At 62.2% G+C, this 27,713-nt stretch overlaps 1 protein-coding gene across 3 annotated transcripts in view; it reads left to right on the top strand.

The window, feature by feature from the left end:
* Window positions 1–27,713, top strand: part of ABLIM2 (actin binding LIM protein family member 2) — a 102,421-nt gene that overhangs the window by 61,370 nt on the left and 13,338 nt on the right. For 2 of the 3 annotated variants that reach the window (XM_080682804.1, XM_080682803.1), the window contains 8 exons: window positions 112–144; window positions 1,543–1,663; window positions 4,153–4,251; window positions 8,167–8,265; window positions 9,623–9,676; window positions 15,632–15,684; window positions 16,347–16,485; window positions 24,810–24,871. In XM_080682804.1, coding sequence (XP_080538930.1) covers window positions 112–144; window positions 1,543–1,663; window positions 4,153–4,251; window positions 8,167–8,265; window positions 9,623–9,676; window positions 15,632–15,684; window positions 16,347–16,485; window positions 24,810–24,871 — 660 coding nt within the window. The remainder of the gene's footprint in view (window positions 1–111; window positions 145–1,542; window positions 1,664–4,152; window positions 4,252–8,166; window positions 8,266–9,622; window positions 9,677–15,631; window positions 15,685–16,346; window positions 16,486–24,809; window positions 24,872–27,713) is intronic. The other variant, XM_080682802.1, reaches the window with a different exon arrangement.

Raw genomic sequence — 27,713 nt, 5'->3', positions numbered from 1 at the left:
CTCCAGAAAGAAGGTCTGGGGGCCCCGGGGTGTGAGTGTCTGTGCCCGTGTCTCCCCGTGAGCAGCCGCCGGCGCCGCGGGCTAAAAGGCTGCTCTGTATTGTGTCCACAGTCGCCCCAGTTGCTCTCGCCAACGCCGACCGAGGTAACCGCGCCCCGACGCGTGCTCGCGTGCTCCTGGGTTATAAGCATAACCACCTGCCGCCCCAGAGGGCCTGGGGGGCCTTGGCCGTGGCGCCGGGGGCCACACGCTCCTGGCTCGGGGGCCCCCTCGGCACTGGTTATTTTTACGATCGCGTCGCCCCTGCATGCCGCCCTGGCGCTCCGGCAGCCCTGCAGGTGCGGACGCCTGGGGCCCGGCCTGCGGTCTGGGCCACGGCTCCTTAGAGGCACTCCAGGCACCGGGCACCCCAGCTCCTGCGCCTCCGCGGGGGGACGTCCGGGAAGTCCTTGCAGTTGAACTTTCCGGAGGCATTTCTCTGTCTGGCAGCATTGGTCACGGGCAGCCCGCTCTTCCTGTTTCTCAGGGTTAATGAGAGCAGAGAGAGAGCTGCCAGCCAGGCTCCAGGCTGCGTGGGCCTCAGACGCTGGGACCCCGAGCCCCACGGGCAGGCGAGGCGAGGACAGGGCGCCTGAGGGTGTGAGCGGCCCCTGGGGCCGGCAGAGGACGCCCGAGACGGAGATGGACCGCGGGACTGTGGCTGCATGAGGGCGTGCCATCTGCAGGGCTGGGACCGGCTGAAGGGCTCGGGGTGGAGCACCTGCACGAGGCCTGGCTGAGTTGGGGGGCGCGGGGGAGGTACAGGGCAAGCTTCAGGGACAGTGGCTCATGCAGTTTGCCTGGAGAGCGAGCCCCAGGGGGATGGTGGGAGCCCTGAGTGCCAGGCCCAGACTCTCACCTTGCTCGTCCCCACACTGGCCTCGGGGGCCAGAGCAGCCGCGTCCACCGGCGGCCGGACCCTGGGCTGGGGTGTCAGGGCTCAGGGCCGCCACGTGCTGAGCCGCAGTGGGCCGCAGCCTGCTCTTCCCCGCCCCGCGTGCCACGCCATCTCATGCCGCCTGCCACCCGCTCTGACGCTCCGAGCAGCTGCTCATCCTGCTTGAACGGAGCCCGCATTGTCCGTGCTCGCGGGTCTGGCTCAGCGGGGCCCAGGCCTGGACCCTATCGAGGCTGGGGGGAGAACAGAATCTCAGTGGTTCTCAAACGGTGTTCCGAGGAGCCTTGGGTGCTGGGAAGGACTGCAGGAGGGGAGCTGAAGGGTGTGGGAGGACTGGGTGCCTGCAGCTCCATCGTGGGCGCCTCAGCCACAATAGGGCTGGTGGAGGGGGTGGCCCCTGCCCTCTGACACCGGGGGGCACGGGCACCGTGCTCAGCCTGCAGGAGTTCAGCACCAAGGCCAGCCCCCCTGCAGCCTCCCCTGTGCCCACAGGTGCAGGGAACTTCCGGGCCCTGCTGAGTGGGCTCCGAGGTCAGGAAAGCAGACCCTGAGCGGAGGGGGGCGGGCCTTGCTCGGCCCGTGCTCACCAGGTGTCTTTCCTCCAGGGAGACCAGGACGACCGCTCCTCCAGGCAGTGCCGCACCTCCAGCCCCAGCTCCGCCGGGTCGGTCAGCCTTGGGCGCTACACCCCGACCTCACGGTCGCCCCAGCACTACAGCCGGCCAGGTACTTGGCCCCACGGCTTCTGTGACCCTCCGGGAAGCAGGGTTTCTTGTTGCTTTTCTTGCTGTAAATCAGTCTCTCACCTCCACCGGGCGGGTGCGGGTTGCCGGTGGGCGATGGAGAACCCGTTCATTAGGAGGAGGCCCCCTCGTGTCCGGACGGGAGGGTGACCGCGAGGCAGCTGGTCCGCCTGTGGGTAGAGGGGCTGTGCCACGGAGCTCGCGGGCACATCCGAGCACGTGGGCCCTCGCTCTCGGAACTCACGTCTCAGTAGAGCAGACGCCAGGAGACAGAGTCGCCCAGGCGGAAGGAGCCCGTCAGTTCCCAGCTCCCGTGGATCTGGGAAGAGGAAGGAGAGTCAGTGCCCAGAAAATAGAGTCGGTCCCCGATGGCGCGTCACCCGCAGCTGGTGGTGGCCCCGAGGACAGCAGCCCCGTGGGAACCGGGCAGGAGGCCACCAGCAGCTGCTCAGAGCAGGGCGAGCCCGGGGAGACCCTCTACCCCGTCCCACCCCATTCCTGCTTGGTGCCCAGCTGTGGACTGCTGACCCTGAGCTTCCAGACGCCTCGTTGCCCTCAGAGTGTCAAAGTCCCAGGGACACGCCACACACAAAAAGGGCGCTGCCTTTTTGAGGGATTTTTCCACACTGCTTCCTCCTTGGCCCGCTGCCGCATGACGCCATTCTCACATCCATCAACAACAGCTCCTAGCCTCGCAGCCTCTGTGGAAAAATCACAGCTCACTCATTTGCAAAGTACTTTCATTGCCCCCCTGCAGTGTGGCTGGTACATCCTGGTCAGGAATAGGTGTTTGGAGAGTGGATGAGTGAGTGAGAAAGTGAGTGAGCGAGCGAGCGAGTGAGTAAGTGAATGAGTGGGTGAGGGAATGAATGAGTGAGTGAGGGAGTGAGTGAGTGAGGGAATGAGTGAGTGAGTGAGGGAATGAATGAGTGAATGAGGGAGTGAGTGAGTGAGTGAGGGAATGAGTGAGTGAGTGAGTGAGGGAATGAGTGAGTGAGTGAGGGAATGAATGAGTGAATGAGGGAGTGAGTGAGTGAGTGAGGGAATGAGTGAGTGAGTGAGTGAGGGAATGAGTGAGTGAGTGAATGAGTGAGTGAGGGAATGAGTGAGTGAGGGAGTGAGTGAGTGAGTGAATGAGTGAGTGAGTGAGGGAATGAGTGAGTGAGGGAGTGAGGGAATGAGTGAGTGAGTGAATGAGTGAGTGAGTGAGGGAATGAGTGAGTGAATGAGTGAGGGAATGAGTGAGTGAGTGAAGGAGTGAGTGAGTGAAGGAGTGAGTGAGTGAGTGAATGAGTGAGTGAGGGAATGAGTGAGTGAGGGAATGAGTGAATGAGTGAGGGAATGAGTGAGGGAATGAATGAGTGAGTGAGGGAGTGAGTGAGTGAGGGAATGAGTGAGTGAGTGAGGGAATGAATGAGTGAATGAGGGAGTGAGTGAGTGAGTGAGGGAATGAGTGAGTGAGTGAGTGAGGGAATGAGTGAGTGAGTGAATGAGTGAGTGAGGGAATGAGTGAGTGAGGGAGTGAGTGAGTGAGTGAGTGAATGAGTGAGTGAGTGAGGGAATGAGTGAGTGAGGGAGTGAGGGAATGAGTGAGTGAGTGAATGAGTGAGTGAGTGAGGGAATGAGTGAGTGAATGAGTGAGGGAATGAGTGAGTGAGTGAAGGAGTGAGTGAGTGAAGGAGTGAGTGAGTGAGTGAATGAGTGAGTGAGGGAATGAGTGAGTGAGGGAGTGAGGGAATGAGTGAGGGAATGAATGAGTGAGTGAGGGAGTGAGTGAGTGAGGGAATGAGTGAAGGAGTAAGTGAGTGAGTGAGGGAGTGAGTGAGGGAGGGAATGAGTGAGTGAGTGAATGAGTGAGTGAGGGAATGAGTGAGTGAGGGAGTGAGTGAGTGAGTGAATGGGTAAGTGAATGAATGAGGGATGAATGAATGCCTGAGTTAGGCCGTGAATGAAAGAATGAATGAGGGAGGGAATGACTGAGGGAGGGAGTGAATCAGTGAGCTGAGAGTGATTGAGCAGGCAAGCAAGCGAGTCCGGGAGTGAAGGGCCCCTCTGCTGACCCCTGACCACTATATTCGGGTCACCTGGGCTTGTGGACTGTTCCCAGCCGGGTGGTAACCCCAGACAGCCAAGACCTGGATCTCGGCTGGTGAGGCCTTGTGATGGCCGGGGGACAGTCTGCGCACACCCAGGCTAGCCAGCTGCCCTCCACCTGCGTCCTTGATCCCAAGGAGCCCCCAGGAGGGGAACGGGCAGGGGACAGGGGGCCAGTGGCTCCTGTGCCCAGAGGGTGGGGCCTCCGCACACCAGGCCCGGAGCAGACTGGTGGAGGGCACCTCTGGTGACGCCCCTCCCCGAGGTCTGCGTCCTTGGAGAGGAAGCGAGGTGTTCCTGGCAGGCGGGCCTGGGACTGTTGCGGCTCTGCGGCCGGCGAGCCGGGCCGACTCTGACTTGCTCTCTGTTGCCCTGCAGCTGGTACTGTGAGTGTTGGTACCAGTAGCTGCCTGTCCCTGTCCCAACACCCAAGCCCTACGTCCGTGTTCAGGCACCATTACATCCCCTACTTCCGAGGTAAGGCGCGCAGTGCTGCGGCTGCGGGGGCCCCAGGGCGTTTGCCACACGTGTGTGTCGTGTCCGTGTCGCCGCATGGCTTCCCGAGCCCCATGTCTCATGCCTGTGCTCCTCGCTGTGTCTCGTGAGTCCAGCTCCGTTTCCGTTCATGTGTGAATGTTCCTGGGGGGAAGTGTAGGCAGCTCGTGTGAAGGATGAGTGCTGAGGAGAGGGGTGGAGAGCTGCAGGCGGAGATCAGGGCCTCTCCATCGCCTGCCCTCGGACCTACATCATCTCATTCTGTTCCCCACCTGTCACTCCACGGGCGTAGGGATGCCGGCGGTGGGTACCAGGCCCAAAGGCTGAGGCTGAAGGGGGCAGGGACGTGTCCACAGTCAGAGCAGAGTGGCCTGGGGCAGGCGCACACCCTGGATGGCTCCCACTCCTGCCTCTTCCCAGGGGCCAGACCCTGCACGGAAGCGTGTGTCCATCCCACTAGGAACATGGCCGAGCTCTTCTCCCACATGCTATGGACTGAATTGTGTCCCCCAGAATCCATATGTTGAAGCCCTCACCCCCCATGCGACTGCTTTCAGAGAAGGGTCTTTAGGAGGTTATTAGGGCTGCACGAGGGCATGCGGGTGGGGCCCAGGCCGGCGGGATTGGTGGTCTTTTAGGCAGAGGAGAGACCACAAGATCTCTCGGCCACTCCGCATGCGCTGAGAGGACCGGCCAGGTGGAGACGGGGCTGTCGACAAGCCAGGAGGGGAGTTCTCACCAGAAACCAAACCTGCCGCTGACTTCCAGCCTCCAGACCTGGGAGGAGGAGATGTCTGTTATCTAAGCCCTTCAGCCCGTGCTGTTTGTTACGCAGCCCTAGCTGACGCATACACCACAGAGAGACTCAGCAGGAGCAGGAGCAGGAGCAGCGTGCTGTTCTGCCCTCTGTCCCCGGGGGACCAGGAGGAGCAGGCTCTGCTGGTTTACGCTGTCACCTGATGGTCACCAGACAGGCTCCTTGCTTTCCTTATATCGTCACCATCCGTGGCTTCTCGTGGCCTCTCGGGTCGGCTGAGAAGAGGCCCCTGGTCCTGGGGACCACGTCCTCCTGGAGCACCTGTTCTGCCACCACGGTCCCTGCTGGACCCACTGACTCTCTTGAAAAGCAGTCAAGCCAGAAATGGTGCCTTTTGTGACGGATCCCTCGGGGGGCGGTGTGGCAGCGTGAAGAGAGGAACCGTCCCGTGGAGAAACCAGGCACCACCACGACCTCGGCCAGGGGACCCGGGTCCACATCACGTGACGGGTCATGTGACAGCAGGTGCCCTGGACCCGAGGGGGTGAGAGGGCACCTCTGTGGCCTTCTCCCGAGAACCATGACCTCAGTCTGGTCTGAGGAAAACATCCGAGGATCCCACCGCGGGCCTTTGGCCGACACCGGAGCCACTCAGAGCCGAGGTGAAAGACGAGGAGGATCTGAGAAAGTGCCGCGGCCGAGGGCCCAGCAGAGGGACGGCTGGACAGGGCGTGTGTCCGGGGGATCCTGGGACAGGAAAGCTCTTCAGATAAAAACGGGTGACACGCACGAACCGTGGCGTTTACGGAACACGGCTGCCACGATGCTTGGGAAGTGAGCAATTTGCTTGAAGTAAAAGAAGGTGGCTCTTCAAAGGCCAGGGCTCCCTGTCGCCAGGAGCACCGCCCCCCACCCCCACCCCGACCCCCGTCCGTCCGGCGTCTTCTCTTTCTCGCTGAAGGATGAGCCAGCCTCCCAGCAGATGTCGGAAGCCGCCTTGGTCCTGAGCCCCCTCCCCCGGGAGCCGCGAGCCTGGCCCCAGGGACCTCTGTGCCTTTTCCTGGGCACCAGGGTGGCCCCTCTGGTTCTCGCCGCCCGCGGTGACATCAGATTGGGATTTCACCGCGAAGGCCCGGAGGAAGCTGGTCCTGGAGCCGGAACCAGAGCCTCCCCAGGCCCCTCAGCCCTGTCCCTCCTGCGGAGGTGGCCGCGGGGGTGCGCGCCCTGCAGGCTGTCATGAACGTTCCCACAGCGGACGTGCCCAGCGCTGCACGTGGCCTCGCGGGCCCAGGCTAGCGCACGTTTTATTGCCAGGGCTTCCCAGGGGGTGGGCGGCGAAGGGGAGCGGTGCCCCGAGCCTGACCAGGAAGCGTGTGGACAAGTGGGGAGGATGGGAAAGGGGTTCCAGGCGGGCATGAGGGGGAGGCGAGGGGCGGCCAGGAGGAAAGGATGTGAGCAGAGAGGCGTCTCGGGCGGGGACCGCGGTCTCGAGGGGCGGTGGCTGGTGTGGAAGCCCCGGATGGCGGAGGTGAGGTGGGCGGAGTGGGCCCGGGGCCGCCACGGCTGTGTCCCAGCTGCCCCTGGGTTGGGCCCCCTGACGCCGGGTGGAGGCTGGGGACTCCTTAGGGAAATGTGCGCACACAATCCTGCTTGTGACCTGGGAGGACGCTGCACGCGGCTGGGCGCCGGGGACGGAGACCTGTGGCCTGTGCGGCTGCGGCCTGGGCGGGATGGTGGGTGAGGCCATGGGTTCCAGGCAGAGGGAACGAGCCCGCGGAGGCCTCTGGGTGCTAAGGCCCCGCCAGGAGCCTGCCGCTCGGGGATGGCGCTCACTGTTCTGGCATCCGAGCAGGGGGGCTTGGTACAGTCGAGTCACAGCCACCCTTGTAGGGTGGCCTGGGAGCCTTGCTCCCTGGGGTGGTGCGCAGGCAGGAAGCTCGGGGCAGCTCCATACAGCGCTGGGGTACGGCCGCGGGGGGAAGGCAGGGCTCCCACCAGGAGGGGCTGCACAGCTGTCTCCCTGATGTCCCATCAGCACCGACAGGTGACATTGGGCCCAGGCCAGGAAGATGCTGGAAGTGACCAGCGGCCCCTCTGTGGCCTCGGCCTGGTGGGGGCCCTGGGTGTGGCTCCGCCCACTCTGTGAGCCCCGGGCCCTGCACACCCACCCAGGCGAGAGCTCAGAGCCTGCGCCTCCCCGGCAGCCAGCTGCGGCCCCGCCGGCCGCCTCCCGGCCCGCACAGGGCCGCCCGCTGTTGAATGCGGCCTCACCATCCCGGGCCCCGTGGCGTGAGCAGCTGCAGCTCCACGGGGCGTTTGGGGTGGCAAGTGGCCCCGTCCTTGGCCGAGCCGTCATCGATGCAGCGGGGTCCCCTGAGGCCACGGGAGAGGAGGCGCCGCGCCTCGCTGGTCCTCCCAGGTCCCATGCCATTGCGTTCTGTCTCTCCCGTTGTTCCTTAAACGCGGGTGGGCGGGGGGCTCACCTGGGGACCAGGGCCGTCCACGCTGCGACTTGATAATCCAACCTTGTTCGCCAAACAGCAGGGGCACATCCAGGTGGGGTGAGGCGTCGGAGCCGCTTCGGGGTTCTTTCCCTTTAATTGCCACACACTCGCCTCGGGAGTGTGGCGGCTGCTGGGCCCACACGCCTTGTTCCGCTGAGGCCGTGCATTTCCACCGCGGCTTCGCGGACAGACGGCGATGAGAGTGAGCGCTGGAATCCCGCGTGGATGGCAATGTGGCCTCTCCGAAGAGGGCAGCACCTTCACACAGACAGGAGGGGCCTTGCCGATTCAAATACCAGCGCGCAGAGCAGCAGACCGCGTGCTCCCCAAGGAGACCGCCGTGCCCCCCCCCCCCAAGGGGAGCGGGCTCTGCTGAGGCGGCCAGGCCCACCCTCCCGGGCACCAGGAGCCATGGCTCTCAGCCCTCGGAGCCCCTGTGCCTTCGCCACGGGCCCGGGGGAGGGTGGGCACGAGGTTGGATTAACAAGTCGTGGGCCCGGGTGGAGATGCCGGGCAGGGGCGGGGGCCCCCAGGCAGGGGAGACGTGGTCACCGAATAAGCTTCCTCGCTTGAAATCCTCTGCTCTGCCCCCTCCCCCTGCCCCCCGCTCTCCGCTGTCTGCTCTTCGGCCTGGAGGCAGCGAAAGCGGCCGGAGCACCCCCAGCCTCTCGGTGCTGTCCGACAGCAGGCCGCCCGCCACCTACCAGCAGGCTCCGCGCCACTTCCACGTCCCAGGTAGGCCCCGCCCGCGGCCCGCCTCGCCCAGCGGGTGTGGGGGATTCCTCTCGGTTCCCCCCCAGTCCTAAGATGCTTAAAAAAAATCAGCAAATGGGTCTGCACATCCCCCCACTTCCTGTCTCCAAAGGCCCTCAAACGCCAGGGAGACACTGTGCCTCCGGGGAGTGGGCTGGAGGGGAGGGCTGTCTGGGCAAGCGGGTGCCCTCTGCCCCTCCCACCGGGGCTGGCACCGGGGCTGGCTGAGGCTGGGTCTGAGGTGGTGGGGCCTGGGTGTCCACCGAGGGCGGGTCTCGGATCTTTCTGGAGACCCCGAATCCGGGTGCCTGGGGAGCGCTGACCAGCCATCCGTTTGCTTGCTGACCCTGCTTTCTCTCCCTTCCTTCCTTCTTTCCTTCCTTCCTTCCTTCCTTCCTTCCTTCCTTCTTTCTTTCCTTCCTTCCTTCCTTCCTTCCTTCTTTCCTTCCTTCCTTCCTTCCTTCCTTCCTTCTTTCCTTCCTTCCTTCCTTCCTTCCTTCTTTCCTTCCTTCCTTCCTTCCTTCCTTCTTTCCTTCCTTCCTTCCTTCCTTCTTTCCTTCCTTCCTTCCTTCCTTCCTTCCTTCCTTCTTTCCTTCCTTCCTTCCTTCCTTCCTTCTTTCCTTCCTTCTTTCCTTCCTTCCTTCCTTCCTTCCTTCTTTCCTTCCTTCTTTCCTTCCTTCCTTCCTTCTTTCCTTCCTTCCTTCCTTCCTTCCTTCCTTCTTTCCTTCCTTCCTTCCTTCTTTCCTTCCTTCCTTCTTTCCTTCCTTCCTTCCTTCTTTCCTTCCTTCCTTCCTTCTTTCCTTCCTTCCTTCCTTCTTTCCTTCCTTCCTTCTTTCTTTCCTTCCTTCCTTCCTTCCTTCCTTTCTTCCTTCCTTCCTTCCTTCCTTCTTTCCTTCCTTCTTTCCTTCCTTCCTTCCTTCCTTCCTTCCTTCCTTCTTTCCTTCCTTCCTTCTTTCCTTCCTTCCTTCCTTCCTTCCTTCCTTTCTTCCTTCCTTCCTTCCTTCCTTCCTTCTTTCCTTCCTTCCTTCCTTCCTTCCTTCTTTCCTTCCTTCTTTCCTTCCTTCCTTCCTTCCTTCCTTCCTTCCTTCTTTCCTTCCTTCTTTCCTTCCTTCTTTCCTTCCTTCCTTCCTTCCTTCCTTCTTTCCTTCCTTCTTTCCTTCCTTCCTTCCTTCCTTCCTTCTTTCCTTCCTTCCTTCCTTCTTTCCTTCCTTCCTTCCTTCCTTCTTTCCTTCCTTCTTTCCTTCCTTCTTTCTTTCCTTCCTTCCTTCCTTCCTTCCTTCCTTCCTTCCTTCCTTCCTTTCTTCCTTCCTTCCTTCCTTCCTTCCTTTCTTCTCCCCAGACACTGGCGTCAAAGATAACATCTACCGGAAGCCCCCCATCTACAAGCAGCATGGTACTGTGCCTCCTCACTGCCTGGTCCTGCATGCCTGCCCCGTGCTCTGGGTCCTTGCTCGGGTGTGTTGATGCCTGACGCCCTCCCTCCCCCTGCAGAGGCCCTGCAGCCTGAATATTAAATGCACATTCGCTGCAGGCCCAGGGCAGGGCCTCTGCATGGAGTCCGAGGAAGGCGGGTCTGATACGGACACCCCGTGTGGCAGAAACCTGAGGCTCACGGCCGGGATGGGGGGCGTTGTGCCGAGAACTGGCTCCGGTGGCTGGAGTTTGCTGCCCGGAGGGAAGCAGCCAGGCTGACGGCAGCCGAGGGGGTGAGGGACAGGTGTCTCGGGCCACGGTCCGAGCCAGCCCGTCGGCAGGAAACAGGACAACCGAGCTGGTCACTCATCCCCGCGTGGGAATGAGGCCCCGAATGGTGAGAATCGCTGGCGAGAGAATGAACGCCGAGCCTCCCGTGAGGGACTTCTTGCCTCAGCAGCAGGGGCTGCGGTGCTTATGGAGAGAGGGTCTCCCGGGCCCCAGTCTCCCTCTCGGTGGCCACCCACGCCGCTCCACCGGAGCCTGCGGGGCAGGTGCGCAGGGAGCAGTGGCTGAGCCATGGCGCAGGAGGCGGGAGGCCGGAGGCTCACCGTGTCCCCTCTGTCTGCACGGAATTTCTGGGTGATTTGGGGCATCACCACCGTGAGCCTGTTTCCTCATCTGCAAAATGGGACAGGCCCCTCCACCCCGCCCTCCACAGGCCGCGGTGAGGACCGGTGCTGTACGGGCGGGAAACACGTCCTAGACCAGCCGTGGGCAAACTACAGCCTGTGGGCCAGATCCGGCCCGTTCGGCTGTTCTATCCGGCCCGCAGAGCCGAAAGAGCGGAGGGCTCTCTTGCTCTCCCCTCCGTTCCTTTACTTTGAATTTATATTAGTTCACACAAACACTCCATCCATGCTTTTGTTCCGGCCCTCCGGTCCAGTTTAAGAACCCATTGTGGCCCTCGAGTCAAAAAGTTTGCCCACCCCTGTCCTAGACGCTGAGGCGCTGTGTGGGGGGTGGGTGTTATCACGTTGCTAGGGAGACGGGCAGAGGAATTCCCACACTTGAGGTCCTTGCTCAGATGCAGACAGAAAACAGCCACGTCCACACGGACACCTGGGTGGCGCTCCCAGGTGGGGAGGCACACGTGTACCCGGTGGCCCGTGGGCAGGCCAGGGGCCCGGGTGCAGACTGGGGCGGCTTGCTGTCCTCGGCGGCCGTCGCCCGGGGCAGGTGCGTCTCTGCCTCTTCCCAAGGAAAGGAAGGGAAGAGTGAAAGCCTGGTTTCCAGGGCGGTGACCTTTCCCGCTGCCTCCCAACCGGGGCGCTCAGAGCCCAGGTCTTCCCGAGGGTCGGAGTGGGACGCGCTCCCGCGGGTGTGAGTGGGGAAACCGAGGCCCAGCTGAGGGACGTGCCGTCCTTCCGTCATGCCGCCCGAGACCTCGTCCTACACGCAGGCGGGGTGCTCACCTGGCCCCGTGTTAGCCTCAGACGCGTCCTTTGCACCGTGTGGAGGGGAGAGGCGGTCAGTGCGGTCACCCCGTTGCTGGGTGGAGCGTGGCCCAGCCAGGCCTAAGACAGAGCTGCGACGGCGGGGTCGGACAGGGTCACTGTTCACCCGGAAATACATGCCTCTCCCATCCAATGGCAAGTGGACTCCTATCTGATGGAACCCTGAGCCATGACCAGGTTGCTTGGCACGTCCCCGAATTGGGGCTTGTTGGCTCTTTCGCGAACTAAACGGCGTACAGCGCCTCCTCGGGCATACAGAGGGCCCGGCATGTGCTTGCTGTGGACTGGCCTCACCCGCGTGCCTGGCTGAGCCCGTGCCCAGCGGGGCAGTGGCACGCCGTTGAGCACCAACCCATGGCAGGTGTTTGACTGTGACACGGCTTCCCCACCCCGTCAGCATGCGCCCCGTCAGAGGTGTGTGTGTGTGTGAGCATGCAAGCATGCGTGTGACACCATGCATGTGGGCATGTACCCCCCACCCCAAGTCTCAGCAAACAGACCAGCCAGCGCCTCTGGGGGACGGAGGAGCGCGACGCGGGCTGGAGAAGCCACCGAACTGAAATAGACGGCGGGTGACGCCGTGGGGCGGGCCGTTCACCCGACATCGTGTTCTCCACGAGCTCGAGATTTAGGCGTTGCCATCGATGTCATTGTTTCTCCGCTCTCCGGTTCCAACTCACGCCAGGCTTTGTCCGCTCGGCACCACGCTCTCCCGTGCTCCAGCCTTCCTCCAGCCAGCGGGCGGCCAGGCCCGTCGGGCGGGGGACGAAGGTGGGGACGCGAGGACCAGCGCTCACGAGGCTGCCACTGGGCGTGTCAGGGCACCTGCACGCTCGCCACGCCAGCTCGTTTCCTCCTGACTCTGAGGTCAGGTGGTGAAGTGACCTGTCCGTGGCCAAGCTGAGGTCCACCCCCAGTCTGCCTGCCCCCTGGCCTCTGACCCCTGGCCCTCTAGGCCGCCTTTGACAGCATGGAGGCCCCGCAGTACTTTCTTGTGCTATAGCAGTTCCAACTCTGCTTGGCTATGAGTTAATGGCTTTTTTGAAAAAATATATTTTATTGATTTTTATAGACAGGAAGGGAGAGGCATAGAAAGTTAGAAACGTCGATGGGAGAGAAACATCGATCAGCTGCCTCCTGCTCACCTCCTACTGGGGATGTGCCCGCAACCAAGGTACATGCCCTTGACTGGAATCAAACCTGGGACCCTTCAGTCCACAGGCCGACGCTCTATCCACTGAGCCACACCAGCTAGAGCGTTAATGACTTTTTTAAAGTGAAAGAATAAGAAAGAGAAGAAAGGAAGCAAAAGGAAATGAGTGGGGCATTTTAAAAGGGGAGACCCCCACCCCCTGTGCGGGCAGCAGCAGATCGGCAGCAGGGCCGGCCGTGGGACAGGCTGGGGGCGGCGCAGCCAGGCCACCCAGCGGCGTGTACACGGCCCAGAGCTCGGAGCTGAGGCGCCACGGGGCGTTCTGGTGTCCCCTGAACGCCAGCCCCTCGCCGTCACACTGTGGGCTGCCTCATGCAGAGCACAGCCCATCTCCGGGGCCCACACCCCTCAGAGACCCTCCTCCGGACAGGTTCATGGCCACCTCCCTCGCTTTCAGCCCGGGCAGGTTTAAGTGCGGCTGCGCTGAACCGTAGCAGAGAGCAGGGCCTGGTGGTCCAGCCCCTGAGGGGTGTGAAGCGGGGCCCGTGTTCAGATGGTTGAAAATGACTCAAGAGGCCCTGGCCAGTGTTGCCCAGTGGGTTGGGTATTGTCCCGTGCATGGAGAGGTCACCTGGTTGATTCCCAGTCAGGGACATGCCTGGGTTGCGGGCTTGATCCCCAGTAGGGGGTGCACTGGAGGCAGCCGATCAATGTCTCTCTCTCTCTCTTCCTCTCCCTCCTCTCTCTCTCAAATTATAAGAGGTAAAAGGACGCCTCCCCGGTTTCCCAGGAGGTGGGCACGGTCTCATCACCGCCAGCTGCCCGGTAATGGGGGTGGGGCTGGCCCTCCCGCCTCTCGGAGCCTCCCCCATACCAGACAGTAAAGGGGACCCCACGTGGCATACATCGTGGCTGTTTCTGTGGCCCCTGCTTTAAAGCAGGAATGAGCCATGTCTCCTGTGCCTCTAGGACTCCTGGGCAGTGGTTGAGTTTCGTTGTGGTTTTGGGGTCCTCTTGGGATGGAAAAGGGGAAGGCAGGCTCTACACCCAGGAATAGAGTTACAGACCCCGCGGTCATCGGGGTGCCACCAACATAGGTTCCCGGGGACACCCAGGGGTCGTCAGCCTTTCCCGAGGCAAATGCCTTCCAGGCTCCTCGGAGCCGCCGTGTGCGACCGGAAAGGCACCTCACCCGGGGTCCTGTCCTCCAGGGGCTGGTCCTCTCGTGACACTGGAACAGCGGCCGAAAACCCGCCCCAACGTCGGCCTCTTGATTATTCCCAAGTCTTCCCACCTGACTCGCCCCACATCACAGCGTGCACGTTGGCATCCTCACAGCTCGGAGGAGTGGGCGTCATCCGCCCCCTTTCCAGGCCAGGCAACCGAGGCTCGGAGCGGTAGGGAGCAGCCCGCAAACGATGCCAAGCGCCCGAAGGTTCCCGTGTCTCCCGTCCAGGCCCCCTTTCTCTGGAGCCTGGCGTGGGATGTGCGGCTGGCAGACGGGCCCTGAGGAGGCGGTGGTTGGAGTGGGCCAGGAGCCGGCGGTGTTGCAGAGGGAACGTGTCAATCTTGGCGGAATGCTCCTGCCAGCCCGCGGGGCTGGCTGTGAACCCTGCATCGGCAAGTCCGGCCCCCGCCGCCCTCCTCCGCTGTGGGAAGTCCTCGGACCCAGGGTGGTCCGTGGCCCTGGCCTCAACTCCGGATTCCACATAGCAAAGGGCCTCGGGGGGGGTTTGCGTTTGCAAATGCCTCCTGCGTGTCGGGGCCTCTGCGGGCTGGACAGGGGCAGCGTCTCCGCGCTCAATCGCCACTGGCCTCGGGGTCCTTGGGGCTGCTGGGCAGCCACCACGAACCCCACCGATGGGTGGCCAGAATGCCCCCGATTCCCCTCCCCAGGGCCGTTGTCTGGGCAACAGGAGAGCCCAGCGGATGGGCATGCGTCCCCCTCGGGGCCCTGCCCTCCACCTCCCTCCATCACCCAACTCCTGCGAAGGCTCCTCGCTCATTTGCCTCTGCGCGTGGAGAGGACGGGGCTTCTGATTTTCATGGTGGAGTCGCGGTCTCGCCCTGAAGGGGAGGAGGCAGGCGTGGGGAGTGAGGAAGCGTTAGCCAGGCCAGAACGGTCCTCAGCTGGGGCCTTGTCTTGTTGAGGTTCTGGAGGCCAGTCCCCAGCCTCCCCGCTCCCGGGCCTGATGTCAGTCTTGTCCTTGATGGTGCGCGGGGCAGGGCGCCTCACAAGACTACCGGGTCCGGGCCCTCCACAGGCGGCGGGTAAGGAGCCCCCGCGCGTCCTTGCCACGCGGTCTCTGTGGCGGGTGGGAGGCCCAGGGTCCTCTTTTCGTTGCTCCGTGCACGGGTTCGGCATGTTAGTTTGGGGTGCATGGGGTGGGTCTGTACAGACTGAAGTGGGCGCTGCCTTCCCGGGTCAGAGTGGGTAGGAGATCATGCCTCCAGCTGGTGGCCCCCGCTCTGAGGCTGGGAGAGGACACGGCCGTGACGCGGCTCCACGCCACGTGGTCACCCCTGGGTATACCTTGTACCTTGTCCCTGCCCTTCACGGACTGTGTCCAGGGATTTGGGGGTGGCCAGCGGTGAGGGGGGGCGGTCAGAAGAAGGACCAGGAGTCGGGCCGCCTGGGTTCAAAGGGCAGCCTCTGCCACCCGCTGACTCACGACCTTGAGAAAGGCGGGACGTCGCTCTGAGCCTCAGTCCTCCGGTCTGTGAAGTGGGTTGAGCGGTGACCGGCGGGAGGAAGTGTGTTCTTCACAATGCCCCGTGGCCGCTCCCCGGGGGCGCGGCTGGGTTGTTAGGCGTCACTTCACCCACCTGCCCTTGGCGTTAAGGACTGTGGCGTGCACGGGCACACGGCCACCCGGCCACCCGGAGCTCCTGCCCAGCCCCTCCAGCTCGCTGGCGCCTCCGCCCTTCAGAGGCCCCCGCTGGGGCCTCGTCTTCGATTATTTCCCATTTGAAAAAATATATCTTTATTGACCTCAGAGAGGAAGGCAGAGGGAGAGAGACAGAAACATCGATGATGAAAAAGAATCATGGATCGGCTGCCTCCTGCACGCCCCACACTGGGGATCGAGCCTGCACCCCGGGCATGTGCCCTGACCGGGAATCGAACCGGGACCTCCTGGTTCATAGGTTGATGCTTAACCACTGAGCCACACTGGCAGGGCATGATTATCTCCAATTTTTGAGCCTAACTGGGTGTGGGACCCAGGACACACGGCGTGTTCCTGACGGATGGCTTTCCTTCCAGCCTCGAGGCGCCTGGATGGGGAGGATGGCAGCTCCGACCAGGACGGCAGGAAGGTAATGCGGCGGGTGGTTCCGAGCAGCTTGTGCAGGGGAGATTGGGCCTGCGGGCGCTTCCAGCCTCCTCCTCTTCGATGCTCCTGAGAGGTCCCTCGTGGCCCATGAAACAGGCACCAAATGGGAGAGCCGGGGGCTCCTCCCTGCAGCCTCCTCTGACCTTGGGGCCGGCCCAGCCCCTCCCGGTCCCTCCTGTGCCCAGGAGGCCTGCTCACGGCTCTGAGACTGGCAGGTGTCTGAAACGAGAGGAGAGCGAGCTGCAGGGCGCTCTCGGGCACCGGAGAGGATTGTTCTAGAACGGGCGTGGCAGGCGTTTTCAGTAAGAGGCCAGAGGAGACACCTGGGGCTTGGGGGCCGCACCAGCCCGAGGCGATGCACGAGGAGGGGGGCAGAGGGGGCAGGGGGAGGGCTGTGTCCCCACAACGCTTTCATCCTTTCATCGCCAGCGGCCCGCGGCAGGGCTTGGCCTGCCTGCCCCGGGAGCTGCAGCCCCTTCTTGTCCTTAAGGAGGGAGGTGTGTGTGTGGAAAGAGCCCCAGGCTGGCTCCCCCGTGTGAAGCCGTTTGGGCCCTGGACCTCCCTGGGCCTCAGTTTCCTCATCTGTCAAGTGGGCGGGGCCATTTCAGATGACCTGGAAATTCACGCGACTGTGTTTTCCTGCAGAAGAGCGGCTGGCTGATTCTCCAGGGGGACGCAGACACGAGGACCAACTCGCCCGACCGGGACAGCCAGTCTCTGTCCCACAGCAGCGGGGCCGACCGAGACCCTCTCCCGACGGGCCCGGGAGCCGGCTTCTACTCACGTGAGTGGTTCTTCTGAGCCGGGAGCCATCGTGTGGCCCGAAACACCTCGCAGCAGGGGGCCCCCAGCACTGCAGGCCGCTCCCCCAGGTCGAAGCCTTGCGCGTTAGAAGAGCGCAGGAGCGAGCCCACAGGCCTGAGGGCCACGCGGTTAGGCAGGCCCTCCATGTGAGCCCTTCCCTCGGAGCGCCGGGGCCGCAGGCGGGCAGAGAGCCGCAGGGAAGGCCCCCAGGCAGCCGGCTGGACGTGGGCCGTTTCCCTCTGGAGCGGACGCGCGCACGGTCCAGGCAGCGGGTCCAGACTCGGAGTGGATGGCGGCAGGACCCATGCTTGTCCTGAGCCAGGGACCGGGCGCTGGGACTTGGGATCCCCAGGGAGTGCGGGCGACAAGGTGACGTCGCGAAGCCTGAGCTAGGAGCCATCTGCAGATACAGGACAGACTCCGGGGGGTGTGGGGGGGGGAGTGTGCTGTAGAGCCGGGCTCTCGGGACCCGGCACGGTCTCTGGGTCCCGGGGCCGATGTGGTTTTCTGGGGCTAGCCGAGGCTTAGCAGGGAGCCGAGACCGAGCAGGGATGGGTGTGGGCGCGAGAACACGGAGGAAGGATGCCAGCTTTGCCTGAGACAGTCGGGTGCAAGTCCCCACACACCATGACCGGCCTTGTGGCGTGGCGTGGCATGGTGTGGCGTTACGCTTGCCACTGGGCGTCAGTCCCACTGTGTGCCTGGCCGGTGTTTGAGCCCGGAAGGAGGTGATACGTGTGCACAGCCGGGCGCATAGTAGGTGCTCAGGAAGCAGACCATTCTGATCCTCACCCTCATCCTCATGCTGGAGAGTGATCCCGGGGGAGAGCGGGGAGGCTTGGACATTATCGTTGTTAAAGAAACACTCAGACGAAGAAAGGTCATTGTTTTGTGTATGAATCTGTAAGCAGGAGTCTTAGCACCCCCACACTCTGTCCCTCCTGGGATGCAGCCGGTGCACAGGGCTGATGTCACTAAGGAAGGGCACCCCCAAAACGTCCCCGGAGGGACTTGTCCTGGAGCAGGTCTGGAAGGGGTACGGCAGCTGCTCGTCCCCCCAGCAGGCAGGTCGCGGGGTACAAGGCCGGTCACAGGAGAGCCGTGGGTAGACCCCTGACCAGGCAGCGGCCCCCGGTCCTCCAGCCCCTCCCTGCTCCCGGCACCCGCCAGCGAGAAGCCCATTGAGCAGCGGTGACAAACCAGCGTGACACCCCTCTCCTCAGCAGTGGGGCTCCCCCTGCAAAGAGGGCCTCCTGCTGCCCGTTCATGACAGACAGCTTGTATCTGCCTTCTGGCCGGAGCCCACGGCCTGAGTGGGCGCTTCATCCAGAGAACACGCAGTGTGTATGTGTGTGTGTGTGTGTGTGTGTGTGTGAGTGTGAGAGTGTGTGAGTGTGAGTGTGAGTGTGTGAGTGTGAGAGTGTGTGTGTGTGTGTGAGTGTGTGTGAGTGTGTGTGAGTGTGAGAGTGTGTGAGTGTGAGTGTGAGTGTGTGAGTGTGTGTGAGTGTGTGTGTGTGTGTGTGTGTGAGTGTGTGTGTGAGTGCATGTGTGTGAGTGTGAGAGTGTGAGTGTGTGTGTGAGTGTGTCTGTGTGTGTGTGTGAGAGTGTGTGTGAGTGTGTGTGTGAGTGTGTGTGTGAGTGCATGTGTGTGAGTGTGAGAGTGTGAGTGTGTGTGTGAGTGTGAGTGTGTGTGTATGTGTGTGTGAGTGTGTGAGTGTGTGTGAGTGTGAGAGTGTGTGTGAATGTGTGTGTGAGTATGAGTGTGTATGTGTGTGTATGTGTGTGTGAGTGTGAGTGTGTGTGTGTGAGTGTGTGTGTGTTTGTGTGTGAGTGTGTGTGTGTGAGTGTGTGTGAGTGTGTGTGTGTGTGAGTGTGTGTGAGTGTTTGTGTGTGTGAGTGTGTGTGTGTGTGAGTGTGTGTGTGAGTGTGTGTGTTTGTGTGTGTGAGTGTGTGTGAGTGTGTGTGTGAGTGAGTGTGTGTGAGTGTGTGTGTGTGTGTGTGTGTGAGAGTGTGTGTGTGTGTGAGTGTGTGTGTGAGTGTGTGTGTGTGTTTGTGGGTCCGCCACGCTGTTGCTCGCTTATGGTGACAGTGACACTCTGTCATCCGCTTGCCTCCGGCTGGCGCTCTGCCTCTGAGTGGAGACCACGGTGCCAGCCTTCGCAGCTGTGACTTCACCTCCATCCTGGTGACTCTGCCTGGCCTCCCTGCGTGCAGGAAGGTAGCGACGAGGCCCCCGGCTGCTGGCTGCCTCGACCGACGTGCCTTGTTCCCTGCCAGCCGCTGGAGAAATGTGGGCAGATGGGCAGCACGCATAGAGGGTCCTCTACCTCTTCTCAGGGTTCCATTGAGCCCCCAAATGTGAGTTCATCGACACGTTCCATTGGCAAACCATTGTTACTAAGCAAAGCGTTTGCACAGAGCAGGGCATGCCCGCCTGCACCCGGTCCCTTTCACCTGTAGCGCGCCCAGGGAGGGTAGGGCTGTGACCTCCAACACAGTGGGCGCTCAATAAATGTTTGTTGAATTGAGATGCGTTACATTCAACGGGTATTTATTGAGCACCCACTCTGTGCCAGACGTTGTGCGGGGCCCCCGCCCAGGGGGAGACTGGGGAGACAAGAGCAGCCCCTGCCCTGGAGAAGCATGCAGGGAGCCGGGAGAGGCAGAGACACCGGCGAGAGCAAGCACACGTGCATCCCACCCCCGCCTGCCAGGGGTCCTCCCTGGGCTCCTGGGGGCCGGTCACAACCTCATCCCACTTGTGACACCATCACACATCTCACCTGGGATCGAGTCATCATTCAGTCATTCATCCATCTGTCCTCCAAACATTTATTGAGCGCCTACTGTGTGCTGGGCCTGGTGCTAGGCAGCGCAGAGGCGGTGGTGAGCATGGCCCGGTCCCCCTTCCCCACCAGTGAGAAGTCCATTGAGCAGCGGTGACAAACCGGAGTGACACCCCTCTCCTCAGCAGTGGGGCGTCCCTCTGCAAAGAGGGCCTCCTGTTGCACATTCATGACAGAAGCTTGTATTTGCCTTCCTGCCTCGCGCACGCGTTCTGGGGACTGCGTGTCACAGGCTATGGATGAGCCTGGGTGCCGCACGGGAAAGGGGTGGCATTGATGTTTTGTTGTAAGAAAAGGGTCTTGACGCTTGTAAGAGGAGAGGCGTGGCCCCAGAGGAGCTGAGGGGATGGGCCCCCCTCTGGCCTGGACCCTGTGGGCGGGCCTGCTCTGCTCGGGGTCCCGCCTTCCTAACCCTTCAGGTCCTTCCTCTCTTTTGAGCTTCCCACGTCCCCCTCCGGGTGGTCAGACGGGAGGCTGCCGGGACAGAGTGAAAGGGACTGGGGGGCCCAGATAAGCAACACGGGCCCCTGGTCGGTCTGAATGGCGGGACCACGTGTGAGCAGGGAGGAGGACGGGGGGTCAGGGTGATGCGGGCTTGCTCCGGCTCAGGCGGGCGGGGGCACCTTTATGCAGTGGTCAGGAGCGAGCGAGGTGGGCTCTTCAACTGTCTTCCTGACGGTGGGGTCTCGGAGGAGGACTGGCCTGGAGACAGAGTCCCAGGGGGGCCTGGGTTCATGGCAGTGGGCGGCCCGAGTCCCTGGACTTTCCTGTCATGTGCCTGATAAAATGTGTTCCTGATTTCACGATGCTTTTTCAATAGGGCCCAAGGCCCAGATAAGGTCCTTCTCCTGAGTCAGCCCAGCTACTCCCAGGCCCCTCCCGTCCCCATCTTGCTCCAGCCCAGCTACTCCCAGGCCCCTCCTAGCCCCACCTTGCTCCAGCCCAGCTACTCCCAGGCCCCTCCTGTCCCCATCTTGCTCCAGCCCAGCTACTCCCAGGCCCCTCCCATCCCCACCTTGCTCCAGCCCAGTTACTCCCAGGCCCCTCCCATCCCCACCTTGCTCCAGCTCAGCTACTCCCAGGCCCCTCCCATCCCCACCTTGCTCCAGCCCAGCTACTCCCAGGCCCCTCCTGTCCCCATCTTGCTCCAGCCCAGCTACTCCCAGGCCCCTCCCATCCCCACCTTGCTCCAGCCCAGTTACTCCCAGGCCCCTCCCATCCCCACCTTGCTCCAGCTCAGCTACTCCCAGGCCCCTCCCATCCCCACCTTGCTCCAGCTCAGCTACTCCCAGGCCCCTCCCGTCCCCATCTTGCTCCAACCCAGCTACTCCCAGGCCCCTCCCGACCCCACCTTGCTCCAGCTCAGCTACTCCCAGGCCCCTCCCGTCCCCATCTCTGCAGAACCAGGACACCGGAGGAAGGAGAGAGGCAGTCGGGGCAAGGTACCAGGAATGGATAGCGCCATGCAAGTGGAGTGGGCCCAGAGAGCTGGAAGGGGGCAGCCAGCAGCGCTGTCAGCCAGGAAGGGCAGGGAGGGCAAGGCCGGGGGCAGCTGGAGGGCTTGGGTCCAGCAGCCCCAGTGTCCAGCGGGGGCCAGGAGGTCACCTGGGGCAGAGACTCCTGGAGAGAGACTTGGCCAAGTCTTGGTGCAAGGCCTTGGCCTCCAGCTGGGTGGACAGAGTACCCTCTGGCCCCTCCCTGTGTTTGGCCCCCAGGGTGGTGGGAGCCCCAGACGTCAGGGAGAAAACCTTGGTCCAGGAAGAGCCACTACTGACCCCTCCCTGGGAGAGACCACCGAAGCCCAGGTGCAAGAGGGCAGCACCCCGAGAGCCGCTGCCATTCATGGGGTTGGCTAGGGACCCTGCTTTTAGCAACAATCCCTGTGTCCCACTGTGCCCAGCAGGCTTGCCCACGGCCCAGGGGCTAGAGACAGTGTGTGGCCTCTGGTGCTGTGGGCAGGGGCACAGGCCATCAGCAGGGCACGAGCCCCTCGGGAGTTCATGGTGAGGAGCCAGTGTCCCGCGTCACACCTCTCAGGTCTCCTCTGTCCCACCCCAACTCTGCCACGGCGTCTGAGGCCCCCCTCCCCACGGGAACCCTTCTCCCCGTCAGCTTCTGTGCCTCCCCCACTCGCACATCGCAGCTTCTCGTGGGTGCTCGTCGGCAGTGGGTGGCTGGTCTTCCCTGAGCAGCACCTTCTCCCCTTCGTCGGACTCAGCGCTGCTCTGGGGCTGGGGGCGGGGGGGAGGATGCGGGTGGCCTCAGCTAGCACAAGGCAGCAACAGTGTCCACGAGATCACGTGAGGACCGGCAGAATCCACGAGATCGGGGTGTCGGTCCAGTGGGGATCGAGTCCTGGCTTGTCCCTTGCCATGTGACCTTGGACATGAGTGCAAACGTCTCTGCGTTTGAAATCACCTCATCTGTAAAAGGGGGGTGATCCAGTCCTCCGACAGGAAGCAGCTGGGCTTCGGGGCTCCTGGGTGGGCACCCCAGCATCCTCTGTCCTGGGCCCTGTGGGATGTCATGGCAGAGTGGGGTCAAGACTACAAGCCTGGCCCCGGCGATCCCTCCACGGACCCCCGGCTTGCTTCTGAAGCGGGAAGCTCAGACCCACCAAGGGGCCTCCTGTTCAAAGTCACTCAGAGCTAAAGGGGTTCCAGGTCCCTCCTTCCTCAGATGGGGACCTTGAGGTGCAGAGAGGAGACCCACGCCGGCACAGAGCCACGCAGCTGCAGAGTTATCTACACATCCTTGAACAGAAAACCACTCGTGGGTCCGTTGAAACTGATGGAGACCTGCCCGTGGAATGGCTTACTGGCCGGCCAGCCACAAGCACCCCAGGAGAGGCCACTCTAATGGGTGCAGAGAGCAGCCTCGAGGTGTGACAGTGGAGAACCCTCTCTCCTGGCTCTCCCCCACGAAGTGCAATGGAAACATCCAGAAACAATGCAGCAGACAACCACAGAGCTCTGTAAGTGGGACGGGGAAGGTAGACTGGCTCGGGGAATTGAGAAACGCAGGACTCCACGGGTCACAGCCCACGCAGTGGCATATGGTGACCAGGTGGGTGTTTCCCTCCGCCAGCCACACTGCAGATATTGAGCCGGAGGCCCGTTGGCACCCATCCGCCTGGAGAGTGGGCCCAGGGGAACAGGCTCCATCCACAGCCGCTGTCTCCAGCCCCACCTTGGGGCACAGAGCATCCTGGGAATTACAGCTCACTCCCACACCAGGTGGGCTCAGCAGACCAGGAGAGCACTTGGACAGGCATTCTGAAGACTAAATTGTCATCAGAACCACAACCCATGATAAGCCAGGCCCTACGTAGTAAACCTAAGCAGGGTGGCAGCCTGCCTAATAGGAGACTCAACCAGAACCCAGAGCCTCCCAGACGCCCGGGAACAGGGGGAATTGGTCTTCACACCGAGAACCGTGAAGAAAACTATTTGAATGAGAAAAGAGAGCAGACGCAGCACCAAGAAGAACCAGATGTTAGGGGGTCCCCGACAAGGATCTTCAAGGCAACCATCACCAACATGCTTCAACAAGCAATTACAAATACTTTGGAAACAACTGGGCGGCGGGGGAGAGAGAAGAACATCTCACCAAAGAAACAGAAAACATAACCAAATGGAAGTTATAGGCCTGAAAAAGAATAACCAAAATAAAAGTTTTTCTGGATGAGCTCAATAACAGAATAGAGAGGATGACAGCGGAGAGAATCAGAGAATCTGAACAATAGAGAGAAAAGAGCCTCCGTCTGTGGGACAATCATTGTATCATGAGAGTCCCAGACGAAGAGAGGTGAGTGGCTCTGAGAAAGTATTCAGAGAAATAATGGCTCAAAACTGACCAAATTTGACAAAACACATAAACCCACAAGTCCAAGAACAGGCGAACCTCAAATAGGATAAACCCAAAGTAACCTACTCCAAAAACACATCGTAACTAAACTTCAAAAAGCTAAAGATAGAGGGGGAAATTCTCGAGAGCAGAATAAGACAGATTTTCTATAGGGGAACACCAGTTCCACGGACAGCCGATCTCTCGCCGGAAATGTTGGAGGCGAGCGGGAAGTGGCACCACATTTTTCAGGAGCTGACAGACAGGTGCTATGGACGTGAATTCTAATTGGCTGAAAGTATCCTTCAGGCATGACTGGGAAATAATGACCTTCTCAGACAAAGGAGCCTTACCTTGCAGCCTGGGGGCTGGGTGACCTGGGACAGGTCCTTCTGCGTCTATGCCTCCATTTGCCCTCTGTGAAATGGGAGGAGCCGGCCAAGTCATTGTTCTGGAGCAGCCGTGGAAGAGGCCAGGAGGACGGGGGACGGCCCCAGGCCCCTCTCCCACTCTGTCTTCCAGCCCGACTCTCGTCTGTTGTGTGTGTCAGAGCTCACGTAAGATTCCAGGTGACAAGAGGGTTCCTCTGCTAGAAGGAGTTTGGGAACTCTGACCTGGATGTTGCAAAAGGCCTTCCTGACGCACACCCGGAACCTTCCGAAGGCCACGGGGGCAAGCAAGTGCCCGAGGCAGGGCCCTGAGCGGAGGCAGTTCCCCGGATGCGGCCTGTACAGGGTTCTCCTGTCCTCCCTGAGTTCTCAGGAACCCTCCCAAGAAGGGCACCTTCCCCCTCATCCTATGTTCGGAGGGGATGGGTGGGCCTGCCCTTGCATGGCACCCACCTCCTGAACACCGAGGGGGGACCCGCATCCCCTCTGAGTCCTCGTGGGCAGCCCGGGGGCTCCCAGGAGCAGGCGCTGGCCTTTGGCCCTGAGCATCATGGCCTGAGCAGCTGGGTGCCGGCCAGGACGGGGGGCGTGGACCCCCAGATAAGCAGACGTGGGCTCTGTCCTTGGGGCCCACAGGCTATGGAAGGACTGACAGCTTGGGACAGGCCTCCTGTGGTGCTTCTGGTGGGGGGGGGGGCCTGCCTCTCCAGGGAGCCAGGATGCATGCCTCGCTCACGGCTGCGACTCGGTGTGGGCGGGCAGTGGCGGCAGTGTGAGCCGCAGGTGGACCAGCTGTGGGCTTCCCGCGGGAGGCAGGGCCCGTGTCCCAGGCTTTGAGAGCCCTAGATATCAGGGCTTTCACAGGAAGTGCCCGCTGCAAGGAGCTGAGGGTTTATTTTTAATAAAATGGTCTGCAGGCCCTGTGGTTGGCGGTGGCCTCCGTGCCGCTCCGGCTCCAGGTGGCACAGCCTTACCACCCGCCCCCGTGGTCAGAGAACACAGTGCCCGCCTGAGTGGGGTCAGGTCCGAGGTGTCCCTGGTGCCCTGGGCTGGCTCAGGGACGTCCCCCCTCCCTGGCTTCCCCTCAGTCCCTGGGGACACAGGTCAGGATGGAGGCTGGGCGTGATGCTCGGGCCCTCCGGGGTCCCCTGCCGGCCCACACCCTGGCCTCTCCGCGGGGCCGCGCCTGCCGTGTGCGTGACGCTGTGCTGTGTCTGTTTCAGGGTTCCCCTATTCCAAATCTGACCCTCTCCCAGGACACGGAAAGAATGGCTTGGACCACCGGGTAGGTATCCCGTCCCCGGCCCGCGGTGTACTAACCTCACTGTGAGCCTGAGCGGTCCCCACAGCGTCCTGCCTTCACAGCTAGGAGGGGGGGCCCGGGACCCCGCTCGCCCGCCTGCCTGTGCCTGCTGCTCCACCAGGGCCCACCTGCTGCTCCTCCAGACCAGACAGAACCGGCCACACCCCTTTCCCCTTCCAGGGAGACCCCCCGGCCCCCGGGACACCTCAGCGTGTCAGGGCGTAAGGTGGGGCCCGTCCATCCTTCCTCTGTGACCTAGAACCTAATAAGGACCTTAAAATGTGAGCCGAGGAGCCTCTTCCTTTCCTGGAGGCCACGGCCCCTCCTGAGTCACCAGCACCTTTGCCCCCTCGGGAGGTGTCATTGGCACCTGGTGTCACCGGAGGCCACAGAGCAGCTCTCTCCAGCTGCACCCCGGTTCCCGTCTCGGGACATCCAGGGGACACTCCGATGGTTTGCTGCCTGACTGTCCCCCACGTGGGGCAAGTCCCTGGCGAAGAGTCGCCCCTTCTGACCCTCTTCCCACAGTGAGGACCCGGGTGGGGTGGGCGTGAGGACACCATACGCACGCACGCACGCACATGTGCCAGCCCCAGGAGGCTCTGCCCGTGGCGATGCTGGTCCGTAACCAAGGCGATTCAGCCTCAAGGCTGCGTCCCATTGGCGGCTCCGTGGCCGCCTCAGCAATGAGTGGGGCCCGGGGACAGCTCCTCGGCCTCCCCGGGGTGGGTCTCACAGCCGGGCCAGGCCCTGGGACACGGCCTCAGACAGGGACACGGCCCAGAGCCGCGGGCGTCCCTCGGCCTCTCCGTCTGCCCCAGGCCCAGTGGCGCTGCCGTCTGTCCGGGCCGGGACGTGCATGCCAGCTGCTGCTGTGGTTTCCTCCGTGGGGTCTGTCCACCCCTCGTGTCCACGTGGAAAGTGGGGGGTGAGGAAGCAGGCGCTGTCCCCTGGACGCCGGCAGCCCCAGGAAGCTGTTGGGGTCCTGAGGCAGGGGGGCCGTGGCCGGGTGCTCTCTGCTCACGGGGCAGAGCTGTGCTCTGACCCGGGGGCTGGCGGGGCCAGGTGTCCTGCCCCCCGCACCCCACTTCCCTCGTCTTCAGAAGAGAGTTAAAGAAGCCATCTCTGTGCCTCTCGCCTCGGTGGTCCTCACGGTGCCTCCTCCTAGGACACCGGTCTTGTCCTCCCAGCCAGACAGAGGCCTGCACCCCCTTCAAGGGCTTGGGGACAGCTGGTCCTGACGCTTGCGGAGTGGGGGGGAGGTGGCAGGTCCTCGCCCGTTCTAGAGCAGAGAGCAGGACTCAGAGCCCCCCGGGACGCCCCTCTGGCCTGCGGGCGGGGCAGTCGGGCAGGCGGTGTGGCCTGCGTGTGCGTCGGGATCATGGTCACGTGGAGATGGGACTTACCAGTCGCTTCCGCGGGGACCGGTGAACGTGACGGTGCCTATCCTGCTGCTTCTCCCCCTGCCAGCACCTTCTCCTTTCATTCCTTCTCTTCCCAAGACTCTCGCGCACTTTCGTGCTCATTTCTCAGCAGCAGGCCGGGTAATTCATTACCTTTTGCTGCCCAGTCACCCTCCCCGCAGGTCCCCGGGGAGCCCTCGTGCACCCACAGCCGTCGAAGACCTGCAGGGCTCCCGGGTCCCTGACAGGAAGGGGACCGAGTCATCGGGAGGCACACGTGTCCCCGTTCCTGCTCTGAGGGGTGTGTCACAAGGGACCACCCCTGCTCGTCCCCGAGCTCCTTAACATGTCCCGATGCCCAACCTGCCTCACAGCCCGAGCCTGCGGGTGCCCGAGCTCTGCAGTGAGAAGTCACTGCCTGCTGCCGGCTCTGCTGGGACACGTGCCTCCTGCTCCCTACCCCTCCCCCCGCCCGCCTGTTCTTCAGAGAAGGCCCCTGGCCACCCGCAGATCCTGCTGGGAGCCCCAGGGGAGTCCCGTCGGGAAAAGCCCCAATGCTAACTATGAACAGACTGACTTCTATGAGAAGACGGTGTCCGCTTAGAATTCGCAGTACAGAGAGGGGACCCCAGTGCACGGGCACAATTTGTGAAGCAGGTTCAATACTCACAACCCTAAACCCACCGAGCTCGCTAACATGCAGGGCCAGTGGTCGCTGTGGCAGCAAGCTGGCAGGCGACTGGAAGTCAGATCTAGTGAAAAATTATACAAAGCACACGGAGCCATGGAATAACGCGGACGGCAACCCCCTACCGGGCATGTGACAAACATGGCTGTCCTTGGAAGCAGGTTTTCACGTGTCCACGGAGCATGTATAACCATGTCCGAGTGTGCGACTACGAGGAGCACCTTAACCCGTTAAAAAGGCCCATGTTTTCCGGCTGGAAAGCTGGACAGAGCACGGGCATCAGCACCAGACGCCCCGAGTTCTGTCGGGGGGCGGGGGGGGGGGCCTGGGCAAGTAACGCACACTTCTGAGTCTTTCCAAACGTGTCCTTACCTCTCAGACTATTGTGAGGACATCGTGGCTGTAAACTCACACGCTCTGCAGCGCGGTCCCCACACGAGGAGGTATTACAAACGCTAGTCCCCACCCTCCTTGCTTCTAGGCCAGTGGCCGCGGAGTGGAGCGGCGAATCCAACGTGACTCTAGGAGGAAAAGTGCTGGCCCGTGCGAATGGCCACCGTTTCGCTACTACTATTAGCAGCCCTTGAAAACCGAAACTCATGAGCGAAAGTTTTTGCAGCACCATGCATGCGCTGTGTGGTCCTGGGCACGTTGCTTAACCTCTCTGAGCCTTGTCCATGAAATGGTGATGATAACGCCCACCTCCTAGGGTTGCCGTGGAGATCAGTGAATG

The sequence above is a fragment of the Plecotus auritus genome, assembly GCF_963455305.1.
Source record: "Plecotus auritus genome assembly, chromosome: 1".
Lineage (NCBI taxonomy): Eukaryota > Metazoa > Chordata > Mammalia > Chiroptera > Vespertilionidae > Plecotus > Plecotus auritus.
This window is presented reverse-complemented; position numbering and strand designations above follow the sequence as displayed.